The sequence below is a fragment of the Xenopus tropicalis genome, chromosome 7 (assembly GCF_000004195.4).
Source record: "Xenopus tropicalis strain Nigerian chromosome 7, UCB_Xtro_10.0, whole genome shotgun sequence".
Taxonomy (NCBI): Eukaryota; Metazoa; Chordata; class Amphibia; order Anura; family Pipidae; genus Xenopus; species Xenopus tropicalis.
The window spans coordinates 73,616,762-73,630,658 of record NC_030683.2 but is presented as its reverse complement, the minus strand read 5'-3'; the positions used below and the strand labels follow the sequence as shown (position 1 = coordinate 73,630,658).

General features: G+C 38.1%; 1 protein-coding gene across 5 annotated transcripts in view; it reads left to right on the top strand.

Annotated features, from left to right (window-relative positions):
- cdon (cell adhesion associated, oncogene regulated) overlaps positions 1–13,897 on the top strand; it is a 139,693-nt gene that overhangs the window by 89,359 nt on the left and 36,437 nt on the right. For all 5 annotated transcript variants that reach the window (XM_031906161.1, XM_031906163.1, XM_031906164.1 and 2 more), the window contains one exon: positions 13,332–13,470. In XM_031906161.1, coding sequence (XP_031762021.1) covers positions 13,395–13,470 — 76 coding nt within the window. In that variant the 5' untranslated portion in view covers positions 13,332–13,394. The remainder of the gene's footprint in view (positions 1–13,331; positions 13,471–13,897) is intronic.

Here is a 13,897-nt window from a genome sequence, read left to right as displayed (position 1 = left end):
CTTGATGCTGTTGAGCTGGGATTCAGAATACTTTGGTTTGAAAATCCGATCCTCAATGATCATATCAGCTGAATGATCTGCTGTTTGACCCAACATGTCTGCCACTATTTAAAGGTTGTAAGCTCTTTTCAGCAGGGTCCTCTGATCCTATTCCTATTATGTAACCTTTGTTTGTTGGACTATTGTAAGACCCCTTTTTGTTTTTCTTTGAAATGAGTCAGTTGTTGTCATCTGTAGGGTTAGATGGTTTGTTTCTCCATGTGCTGATGTGTTGGAGGCAGGAGCCTTCCACTTGCCACCCCACAAGGGGAACCTTCTATGCATCCTCTTGGCAACAGAAATTCTAATACAGTGTCAGCACAAGAGGAATGAGCTTAGTCTAGTGTTCCTAATGTAGGCAGGCTATTGCTTTTTTTTTATTAGAGAAGACAAAATCAGTTTGTGAGTGCCACAAAAAAAAAAAATCTATGTCTTATTGTAGCTAGGTAAGCACGGCAGCTAAAAATACCCTTTGGGACAAAACCATAAAGGCTGCTCTTAGAGAGTAGCGGCACTATTAAAAGAATAACAGCAGTGCTTGTAGACATCATGTAGCATTACCTCTGGCTTTCATTTTCAGTATAATTTTTTAATTGTTTTAAGAAAAAAAAAAACATGTTAGAGGCAACTAGCCTTAAAGGAGACATATCCTATTAAAATTATGAATGTGCCAGTAAACTATACTCCTCTAGATATAGAAGGATTGTGCTTAAAAAGTTGTGTTTCAGACTAATTTATTGAGAAATTCCACAAAAACCCCACTAGCCCCGCCCATCTGTGCCACTTCCTGCTGGCTGAATTCTCTGGATGAGCTGGGGAGCCGGCGGCCCTCCATACACTGCACTGTAGGATAGGAACCAATCAGCAGCTAGGCTGACCTGATAGGGAACTGAAGCCTGTCTGTGCTTTTGTGAGTGCAGGGCTGTGATTGGCTCTCCCCCTCCTACTGTGCTTCTGGCAGGGACCATTAGGACACGCCCACTCTTCATTTCACACTGGACGGAGAAGTGATACGGTCTATAGGGAGCTCCTCTCCATTGTTACAGAGAGGATTAATTTTTAGCACAAAGGGAAAACAGCACCGTATATTATTCATAATTGCCTACAAAATTTGCGTTTTTCCAATTTATCCAATATGTCTCCTTTAAGAATATGGTCCTTTTGCAAGGACTGTGAGCATTTGTCTATTCTATGTATGAGAGAGAGGCTCACATTTTGTAAGCTCCTTGTATTTTTGGCAACTTATTCTTGTTTATTTTTTCGTTTATATGATGGAGACATGTTATGCTATAAATTTCGGTTACTTGTGCATATCTAAAATGTTAATGGTTTGCAGTTCTTGCATATTCATCCTACATAATATTCTTACCTTCTGCTATTTTTTTTTTTACTTAACAAGGATACTTCCTTTCCACAAATGAAATGTCACTCTCCTGCTTTAAAACTACAGGTTCCTTTAAATATGATGGTATTTAAGCAATAGATAGAGGGCTACAAGTTAGACACTGGCTGCAAACCCTATAATAATTGCATTGCTATAGTGTTCCTTTGACATGTCTACCTTTCTCTTGCTACCACCATTTTGTGGTTTGTTTCTTTTCTAAGATCCTCTGTTTGTGTGACAATTAGGCACCAGAGGTTGATATTTAGCACCTATTTGAAAATGTATTTTGACAATGAGTTATAACCAGCACATCTTTAAAAGGATTTATGACGCCACGGCTAGAAAACCACAATCTTATGGTTTCCTTCTGCAAAGAGCAAGAAGGTCAGTAGATGAGCAGAATAAAGCACGTTCAATTTCATGAGCCTGAAATAACTGTGGTTACGGATATGGAAAACATAACACCATTCAGAGTCTGGTGCAAGTTTATGAGACCTGCCTGTGAATCCCCTGCCATAACACAGGAATGTTTTATTGATGTTTTCAAAATTTCCTGAAGTGGAATATGAAGGTACAGAGCCACACAGGCAGCCAGAAATAAAGTCTGTACAGCCACAATTGTCACAATTTCTGCCATTGCTTTAAACATGGCAGTGGTATCAATGTACCGTAATTAGCTTCTGCTAATGTTTTATACATGTTTTAACTTTTTTGGTCTAATTTTGTATAATTATATTTTGGATGCGTATATGTTTTTTAGCTATTTTTATTTTTAAGGGTAGCATAAATGTTACAGGCATATGCAATTCAACACCATCTTGCTTTTCTGCAGGAAACTGCAGAAAGAGAGAGAATAGTTCTCTTGATTTCAGTCAAGAGAGTTAATTTACCAACTCTCATATTTCTTAGATTGGACAGAGTTGACAAAACAGGGAAGAAACAAACATATACTGATCCTTTCTTAAACTGGGAGGGAGAGTGGTGGTTGCTCATTTACCTTCTCCTACTGTGGGAAGGAGGGATGATGGCTATAATGCGTATATCAGCTTGTTGGAAAGTCACCAAACAAGCAGAACTTTTTCTTGTTTATTCCCCTGGGTAGTAGGACAAATCAAGCTGAAAGAGCCTTCACCAGAGACACAATACTAGAAACAGGTCAAAGGGTAGTTAAACGAAGGTCCAAAGGATGGTAAAGATAATTTTAAAGGGATTATATGGTCTCTAGCTAAATTTAAAATGAATCACAATTAATATCATTTTTGTGTAATAGAAGTTAAGTAAATATTATATATAAATATTCTGTGCAACATGTTAACATGACTTATTTTCTGTACTTATGTACAGATGCACAGTTTCCATTGAAACAATAACTGATGATGGCCAATCTGTCTTCAAACCAGTTTAAGTACCTTTTGAATACAATACCTGTCAAACCTTTGCTTACTAAGCAATACTAGTATTGTTTATGTTGTTTCCAAAATCCTAATTTTTCCAGTATAAATTCATGTAAAAAATTGGAAGTCTATGATATTGTCTGGAGACAACCAAAATATTATTTAGGTGAGTCAATTTTACTTGACTAAGAAAGAAAGTAATCAGAGGAGAGCTGATTTCCAGAGGCATTATAAATGCCATTTCTCATAGGGGCACATTTACTAATCCACAAATCCGAATCTCGAATGGGAAAAAATCGGATTGGAAACGAAAATTTTGCACTTTTTCGTCGCCGTCGAGTTTTTTTCGTATTTTGCGCAATTTTTTCGTCGCCGTCACGACTTTATCGTATTTTGTGCGACTTTTTCGGCGCTGTCGCGATTTTTTCGTATTGAGCAATTGTAAACGGCAGAAAAACCAATCTGATTTTTACGTGATGAAAAAGTAGCTGAAAATATACGATAGTCGTAACTGCGACGAAAAAATCGTGGGACATACGAAAAAGTCGCGACGGCGACGAAAAAGGTCGCAAAAATATCGATAATTACGAAAAAAAACCCTTTCGGTCCGTTTGGGCATTAGTAAATCTGCCCCATAGTGTCCTTTTTTTGAACAAAACAAAAAATTGTAATTATTTTTTACTAATATGCTTTTTCTCTGACTAATCTTTCTGAAATGCCTTTTCATCGACAACAAAGTGAATCACTGATTCGTTGCCAGAACTCATCCTAAATTGCCTGCAGGATGAAACTTCACTCAACTTCGGAAACGAAGCGACACGTATGCCTTTCCATCTGCGATTCCCTTTGTTTAGAGCGGTAGCAGATATTTATCGCAGGCAACTAATCTCTCCGTAGGGCATTAGCTTTAATCTAATTTGATTTTAGAATTAGAAGGACAAGGTATAGGGACTGTTAGTTTGGGGATTGCATCAACGAGCCGAAAATTCAATCCTGTCCTTAATGCCCATACACGAGCAGATAAGCTGCCAAAACAGTCTAAAGGATCAATATTGGCAGCTAGAATCGGCCCGCGTATGGCCACCTTAAGGGCTCTGGCACACGGGGAGATTAGTCGCCCGCGAACAGGGAGTTTTGCCGCGGGCAACTAATCTCCCCGTGTGCCAGAGCCCTTAGGGATGAAGAGACCAATATCTAATTTGTATTGCCTAAACAAACAGAAGATTGAGCATCCTTCCATCACTAACATAAATGTTCGCCTGGATTGGTGATTTCCTAACTTACTGGTCAGTCCGCCTTCCTTTTATGATAATGTGAGGCTATTTGGGAAAAAAACTGTTTTACCAGGCTTTTAAGATAAAAATCCCATTGAAGTTCTGCATTTTTTATGATGCATACACTGTGCAGATGTTTTACCCCAGAATCACTCCACTTCTTTCTTCAAACATATGCCCCACGTACTCCAGGGACTGCTTCTTTATGCAGCCTATCCATCTCACCACATGCTGCTTACTGTCCTAGCCAAGGAATGTGTAATTGATGTTATATGATACCCAAACTGTGAGGAAATCCATAGAGCAGGAAACTGCAGGGAAAAAGGAGGCAGAGTTAAAACTATATCACTGTATATGCAAGTATAATTCAGTCTTTTGTTTGGGAAACGGAGTAACATTCGGCTGTTTGTAGTTATTTTAAGGGAGACAGTACAGTATACCTAAATGTGTGGTATATCCTTACACTGTGTGCCTGAAAACAGACAGTAAGTTACAGTGTCAGAGCTTGTATATTGCATGTATGAGTAAGAATATACCCTTGCCATATTGTCTTCTTAACTGTAGTATCTTTCTCATTTAGTTCAGAATATAGAAAGTTAATACATTCAGGTAATGTTCACATTTAAAATTATTTTCCAAAAGCCTTACCTGTTTATACTGATTTTGTAAAATGTGATGCTTGGTGTGGGGAAACATTAGTGGCATTAACAGTCTTTAAGAAGAGCATTAAACAATCTGAAATATCTAAAAATTCGCTCGGAGCTTTCAAGAGCGTTCGTGGATTAGTAAATATGCCCCTTAGAATTAACTAGATTTCTGGCTACAAAAATGCATGTGTTGCAATCTACTCTATAGGACAGTGGTCCCTAACCAGTGACTCATATGCAACATATTGCTCAGCAAACATTTTGATGTTGTTCCCAGTGGCCTCAAACAGGTGATTATTTTTGAATTCCTGACTTGGAGGCAAGTTTTGGAAGCATAGAGCCCATGTATACTGCCAAACAGATCCGTCTATAGTCCATCAGTCCACATTGGGCTACCAGATAACCAATCACAGCCCTTACTGGGTACCACCTAGGAATTTTTTTATGCTTGCATTGCTTCCTAACTGTTTTTATATTTAATGACGTTCATGACTAAAAAAAGGTTGGGGACCCCTGCAGTAGGATATGCCCACTATGAGTCACACTAAACCAGAAGGATGTATACACTCCTGTATACACAAGAAAGGATGATTTGGTCACAGGAGAGGGTGCAGTACAGATAACAGTGGCTTAGATCAGTGCTGTCCAACTGGCGGCGGCGACCCCCCTCTGTGTGGCCCCCCACCTGTCTGGCTGCTTTGATGGCTTATCTTTGTGTAAAATTTAAATGGAATCAGAATTGAGATTAATTGGCCCCCTGCATGGCTCACACCTCAGAGTCAGGCTGTAATCCCCCTGCATTGTTGAAAAATGTAATCCCCAGTGTTGTTCACACCTTTTAGTTTCTGCATTGTTCACCCCCTGCAGTGTTCACACCTCAGGCTCAGGCTGTAATCACCCACATTGTTTACCTGTTCACACGTCTGACTGTAGGAGCAGTGCCAGCATTGTGTGTATTGTGTGTACACAATTGTGTGTACTACCTGCCCTAATCTGCCTGTGTGTATGGCACATGCAGGCAGGCAGAGCATGGCACACACAGGCAGCATAGGGCAGGCAGAGTATGGCACACAGAGGCAGCATAGGGCAGGCAGAGTATGGCACACACAGGCAGCATAGGGCAGACAGAGTATGGAACACACAGCAACATAGGGCAGGAGGGGTAAGGCAGGGAAAGTATGGCACACACAGGTGGTGTAGGGCAGGCAGAGTATGACACACACAGGTAGCATAGGGCAGGCAGAGTATGGCAAACACAGGCAGGGTAGGGCATGCAGAGTATGAAGAGTACTGCCTGTGTGTGCCATACTCTGCATGCCCTATGCTGCCTGTGTGTGCCAAACTCTGCCTGCCCTATGCTACCTATGTGTGCCATACTGCCTGTGTGTGCCATACACTGCCTGCCCTATGCTGTCTGTGGGAGGTGAACCTGGCAGGGCTTTGTTCTGGGGATTTGTTAGCAGTTGGATATAGCCATTAACTGGTCCCTAAGGTGTGTAAGTATGAGCTGGGGGTTGCTGTGCTATCCACAGGGGAGTAGGAGGCATATAGATGTAAGGGTATGTCTTAATATGACATAATATAATTTTTTTCACATATGAATGATGGGTGATATCCCCACAGTGAGCACTAACCATTTGGGTTTATGCTGCACTACCACCGTTAATGTGGGCATAGTCTTAAAAACTCTTGTGATAAAATGGGTGTGGTTTAAAAGGGGGAGTGGTCAAACTGGCTTGCATTAGCGGCCCTCCACTATGTATGCTAGAGAAATTCCGGCCCTCGGCACCACAGAAGTTGGACAGCACTGGCTTAGATTAATCGGAGGATATAGTTACTGACATAGATTAAACCAGTATCATGACAAAGTGCACAGAGTGTTGTATGGGTTAATCATAAGGCACTGTAAATATTGCAATTCCAGAAAAATCTATTTGCAGTCCTTTTGCTTTTTTTCCTTCCCTACCTTGCAGTAATGATTGGTGCATTGTTTTGGTACAAAGAGCATGAATTCAACCCTATTTGTCTGCAATGTCAGCTATTCATGGCACTTTTACCAAGAATTCCATGAGTTCGAAATGCAAAGAAATCACACTCACACTGGCTGTGAGCAGCCTGCATACTTGTCATTTCTAACCTCGGTGTTTCAGTGGGATTTTCCTAAAAACACACATATATATATATATAACACATATAAAAAGTTAAAAATGTAAAAAAAATATAAACATTTTCTTACATAATTTCAGATGTATGTTTCCAATATGTGCACTAAACTTAAACACCCCCCAGGCGACAAACCTGAGCTAATGCGAAGAATGTGGCAATTATCCTAATTGTTTTATGTCGGCATTTCTCTTGTCTCACTTCCACCTCCCCAGTCTCTGTGTGTAATTAGGAGCCCGATGATCCTTATTGCAGCTGGCAGGATCTGGGTTGGTTTTTTTTTAAGCTGTTGCTCCCGAGCCCTTTCTTTTCTTTGGCCCTCTGCACCTTGTGACCTCTCCTGGGGTTAGCCATGAGCCCTTGCATTGTACCCTTATCAAAAAGGGGCTCCTGCTGCGCTGATTACTTCCCAGGAACGTTAGCCAGTTAGTTGCTTGGTATAGTAACTTGTCATTTTCAGTCTGTGTTCTAGACGTGTGGTTTTTATTTTTCCTTCGGAAACGTCTGAGTAGAAATGTTCTTTCTGCATGTGATGAAACTTAAATCCATAGTTTTCTAGTTTGTGACATAGTAGCCAAACATGTTTATGAGTAATCATTTATCAAACCATCATATGCTGTTTGCCATTGCTAAGTGTTCCCACAAAGCTCTTTGTCCTTTGGGCTGAAAGGATATTGCTGTAACTATGTTTTCTTTGCTTATTTTGTATGATAAATATTGACTGCAATTAAAGGGTTGTTTATCTGTCAATTTTTAGCATGATTGTAGAGTGCTATTCTGAGACAGTTTGCCATCATTTTTTTATATTTTTTTGTGGGTTTAAGATTATTTTGCTTTTTGTTCAGCAGCTTTCAACTTATAAATTTCAGCATCTATCTGGTTGCTGTGGTCTAACGTACCGTAGCAACCAGGCAGTGGAATAAATGAGCGACTGGAATATAAATAGGAGAGGGAATAGAAACATAAACAATAAAAAGTAACAAGAACAATAAAATTGTAGCCACTCAGAGAATTGTTTTTTGGCAACAGGGTCCGTGATCCCCATTAGAAAAATGGAAAGAATCAGAATAAGAAGGCAAATAATTGAAAAAATATATAAAAAATGAAGACCAATTAAAAGGTTGCTTAGAATTCACAATTCTATAAAATACTGAAACTTGGTGAACTACCCCTTTAAAGAAAAGGAAAAAAATAACTGCACAGTGGCCAAGTGTTTATTGAGCTGTAGGCTAGCTCTAGGCTAACATAGCGTGAATTTAATTGGAATAGAAAAGAATTAAGGTAATATTAGACACTTATTTTTAGGGACTCTCAAACTAATGTCACACAGGACTTGCAAGGTGTGATTAAACATTGAGTAAAGTTATTTTTTATTTTTATTACACATGGGTATTTTGTTCAGCTCTGCTCTTACTTCACCCTTTTTTGTGCTACGAAGAAGCTCCTGTTCACTTTCTCATCTACAAAGGCGTGAACTGGACAATGTGATGCATTGGTAAATTACATAAGGGAAAAGTATGCCCAGCCCAAGACTGACTCTACACTTTCAGAACCATTTCTGAGGAAAATGTTGTCTGCCTTTTACTGTGCTCTGTGAGTGGATTTCAGCCTGAAAATGCATGTGTACATTTTTGAGCTAAACTCACCCCTTTGCAAAGGGAGAAGCCTTTGAAATCACTGGCAACAGGCATGGGTAGTATTGGCATTTTCTGTGGTGGAGAAAATCCTATGTGTGAAGTCATTGTTCGAGATGTCTTTGTGATTATGTCCTGGAGTTGTGTTTGACCAGAAAAAGAGGCTTTTTATAGTATATAAATTACTTAAAATTCCACAAAAAATTCAAACAATTATGCAACATTTATTCGGTTATGTTATACAGGTAAGCGTTTTCCTTGCTTCAGTAACCCATAGCAACCAATGAAATGTCTGCTTTCATTATTCAAGACGCTACAAGGGTTAAGTGATGAAAGTTATAAAGCTTGCTACAGGTCTCTAACAACCTGTGAGAAGGAAGCAATTACTGGTTAAATGTTTAGAAATAAACATTTTATTGGATACTATGGACTTCTGTACCTGGGTATATGAGCACCTTTTATTACATATGGGGGTAAACCTTTTGGTTGGTTGCTTTGGGTACTGGGCCAGGACAAGTATGATTTGGGGGACTGATATACAGGATACTGTGGATTGTTTCATAATCATATCTCACTTTTGACCATGAGCTTGAACTGTTCTTCCTTCATCAAACAAACTACTTGTGTTTGGAAGTGGGGCTTTATCTCTGCTTGCACATTGGTATAAGGGGAAGTGTCACTTTTGAAATCATGTAGCATTGCAGCAAGGTCTCTGTGGGATTAATGGAGTCTAGATCTGGGAACGAGAGCCAAGAAAACAGCATGAAGACTGTTTGTGATAAAAGTTTTTCTCAATCACCAAGGAGCCTATGGCCAAAGGAATGTGTCAGTTTACTCTCTCTATAGGAAACCTGTCAGCTCCGCTACCTTTTCAAAGGTACCTCTGTGGGAGCTGGACTGGCTTCACTCAGTAAGGAACAAAGGCTGCCTGTCGCACTACACTTTAGAATTATTACGGGAAAAATCTGCTCACATTAAACTGGTTTGGTACAAAAAAAAAAAACGGTCTTTGTTGACTTTCATTCTTTTTACACAAAACAAAAAATCATGTTGTTACCATTCCCATTTATAACTTCCGTTAAGGTTCCACTCTGTTTTATGACTGCATTAATTGGTTAGCGCTCTCCCCTTGTTTATTTGTTTATTGGGGATCCTAAATTCTGCAATGTAATTACCATTTGCACCCCTCTGAGTCAGGGTTTAAGAGTGAATATCCATGTACAAATTAAGACTCACAAGCACATTTTCTTGTAAAAAAAAAAAAAACAACCTTAAATGTTTCACAAAAAGAAACCAAACTTAAAGATGTAATTACTTTTATGTTGCAAATGTTATCTATTAAACAGTTATATATGTAGCACAGTTTTTAAAAGAAATGTAGCAAATAAATATTGAATTAGCCTGTATACAGTCAGACATATTGATTTCTCTATCTCAATCTTAACAAAAATACTTTTCCCATACAGCTATCTACCTCAATATACTATATAGGCTTATTGTTGTAAAGTGTGTACAGGCATGGAACCGGTTATCCAGAATGTTTGTGACCTAGGGTTTTCCAGATAATGGATCTTTTCATAATTTGCATTTCTGTTCCTTGAGTGTACTAAAAAAAGCATAGGGTATATTTGCCTCCAATAAGGAGTAATTATATCTTAGGATCAAGTACAAGGTACTGTGTTATTATAGAGAAAAGGGGAATATGTTTTAAAATTTTTAATTATTTGAAACATTTTCTGACAGATGGCCTTCCTGGAATTCAGAACTTTCTGGTAATTGGGTTTCCCATAACGGATCAAATACCTGTATGCAATTCCTACCTGCACTCCTTTACACCCACCTTTGGGCACCTAGGGGTGCCTTAGTTCCATGGATATCTAGCTAGACATCACTATATGTCAGTCCTGAAAAAGTAATTAAAAACAGCCTTTGTGTGATGTTTAGAGCATTTTGCCTTTAATTTAAGCAGCAGAATGACTTGTGTGGTGACTCCAGCATTTCATGAGTGCTGTTGTTATTTCTGGGAAGACACTGTGAAATTAGTCCAAAATAGGTTTATGCTTCATGGCCAGTTTAATTCCTATTTATTTATTTTTATTATCACATTTGAATTATACACACACAAACACACACACATGCCATGTATGTCAGTTGAACAGTTATTTATTTACACCTCCCCAATCCAAACATATTTGTTATAGTCCCTAAGCCCAGACAGATACACACGGAAAGGCTGTATGCTAAAGGAACTTCAATACAAATCATGTAAAAACAGTAATCTGGTGTCAAACTTGCTCTTTCCATGAGTGCCGTGAAGTCATTAGCCGATTTGTTTTTGTTTATGAAAGCTTCCCATGTAGACCACACAAGTTAAAAGGATTAGGCAGATTAAAACAACAAAAACAAACAAGGAAAAAAAAGATCAACACCATTATTTTGCAACTATCAACTTCACTTAGAGAAAGAGAGCAATGCACACTGAAACTAGGCACAGTTTCTCTCATTTGCATTTTAGGCTGCTATCCTTTAGTATCATAGTAAATCCTATCGCCTATGGTATATTTTTCATTTATTTAATTTTTCTGTGCTAATCTTCTCTTCTTTGCCATGTGTGTATATTTTACACATACATAGATCTAGTATATCTATACTTATTTTAAACCTTCTCTGTCTGAGTTATGACAGGAAATGGAATTAAGTGGCTGAGGAAAAGAAAGGGATTTTTTTTTTTACATTTGTTAAGACAGCTGAAGTGTAGCACAGTAGTCTGAAAATGCTGAGGTTAGCGTGGAAATTGAGTGTTCATCTCTCCTTATTTTAAATAAATAGTTGTGGAAGAGCTTGGCAAAACCCGTGTAACACAAGCAACCCCCTCCCCAGTGCTCTAGTGCTTTCCTCAGCCTCTCTGATGAAGTGCTTTGTGTTAACAAGTTCTGAGTGTTTATTTTGTTTTGTACACTCTGTGGCTGCCTGTTGCTGCTGCCCTTGAACCGATAGAATTGAAAATAAACCTGCTCTTCACAGCTGGTGTCTCCTGGCAGCTGGTACCTTTAAATACTCTGCTGCTGCAAAGAATGTCTGTCATGGCTGCACTGCTGCTGCATCATGGAAGTTACAGAAAAAGTAAAAGAAATTATATATATATATATATATATATATATATAGTGTGTTGACTATCGCTGCTTTTTACTAAAGCTGACTGCACAGTTTTTTTTAATGAGTTGTATATGCTATCTGAAAATATTCCTTCTTATAATTAGTATGAATAAGTAGCTTGATTTTTACTTGGGTAATAATAATGGAAGGTTATAGCCTGTTTTTAAAGGGGGGTTGTTTACTTTTAAATTCATTAAAAAAAAAGATAAGACAATAAAATTGTAGCCTTACAGGGCAGTAGTTTTTGGCTGCCATGGTCAGTGACCCCCATTTGAAATCTGAAAAAAGGCAATAGAGGAAGACAAAAAACTATAGCAAATAAAAAATGAAGACCATTTGAAAAGTTGCTTGGAATTAGATGTTCTATAAAATACTGAAAGTTAACCTGAAGGTAAGCTACCCCTTCAGGCTCCTGCAACATGGGGCAGATTTTCAGCCTGCAGATAAACGCCAAGGTTAAGAATCTGCCCCATGTGGCAGGATCTTATACTTTCAATTATAATTATGAAATGCAGTTGTGCTATAGGGGTTGTAAACCCAAATATAAAATGAATGATCAAAGCAAACAATGCTAATCAACTTTGTAATGATTTTACACTTATTATGTATTATGTGTAATCGCTTCTGTCTGGGCATTTGCCATTCCCTGCACTTCTGGTTGAAACTATATATACAATTGGGAAATGTTTGCAGTATATATCTCCCCTCTGGACTAGACTTTATTTCCCAGTATGTCTCTTTTCATAGGTTTGTTAATCACAGTACTTGCAATGCACATTAATCTCCTTATATAATACACAAGTTTTAATGTGTCATGTGACACAAGTGACATCAGTAAGCATTGAATTTATCTGATGATATCACTAAGCACCATTTATTAGGATATATTTTAAAGACTAGTTATAGGTTTTGTATTATATACATCTTAATAAACAATAGTAAGATAAATAAGACACATTTTCTAGAATACCTTATGCATATTTTTTACTGGGCCAGTAAACTTTGATCCAAAAGTATAAATATCAAAAGCTCTGTGGATAAAAACAGCTTCCCTTTAGCCCAGCCAACTAATAAAACCTCCGCAAACCTTTACAGTTAAGTGTACAAGGTTATCTTGATACGAGTTACATTAGCCATCATGACCCAGTTCAAACTAAAGAATTTTTTTTGTAAGCTGTTCTGTCCTGGAGGGATGCTGGTTTGTATCGGCCAGCAGAATAGGCTCTAAAAGGGTTTAGTAATACTTAAATAAATAAAAGTACAGGTATAGGACCTGTTATCCAGAATGCTTAGGATTTGGGATTTTCCAAATATAGGGCATTTCAGTAATTTGGGTCTTCATACCTTCAATTTACTAAAAATATTTAAACATTAAATAAACCCAATAGGGTTAATTTACCCCAATAAGGATTAATTATATCTTAGGGTCAAGACACTGTTATATTACTGCAGAGAAAAAGGGCATACATTTTTAAATTTTCTATTATTTGATTGAATTAAATATATGGGAGATGACCTTCCTGTAATTCGGGACTTCCTGGGTTTCTGGATTTCCAGATAACTGATCCCATACCTTGTATTTTGTGTTTAGGATACTGGAAGCAATAATGTCTTAACATTTCTTCTCTCTTGTATTTCAGAGTGTCTCTGCTGTGTGCTTTTCCCCTGGATACAAAGGTGCTATACTGGTCTAAGCCAGAGCTATGCATCCTGACCCACGGCCCTGGCATCCACTGCTTTGTTTCCTAGTGTTGGTTGTTTCCACATCTGCTAATTCAGGTATTTCACTATTGAACCATGTATTCTGCTTCTTTTTACATTTTTTAAGCAATCTATGTAATTAATAATTGTTACACTTCTGTACATATATTCCTTAACATGTAAAGACATTTAGTAGATATCCATGTTTAGGATGTTGTGTATATATGTATTTATTTAAATGGATAAAAGAACCAATGTAGTTTTCAAAGCCGATATCTGGCAAATCCCTGGTCAGATAATGGTCAGTGAGTTTTGGTCCTTCACATATGTCAGTAAGCTGCTAAATCGGTTTCCCATATCAACCCTTTACCAGGACTGTTATTGATGTAAGTCTGTGTTTTGCCACAGCAAGTTGTATGGAAGCAACAAACCCATAAAAGGAATATACCATGCTTGGAGATTGTTTATGGCTGTTAAGGAGAAATAAATACATCTAATACTTATT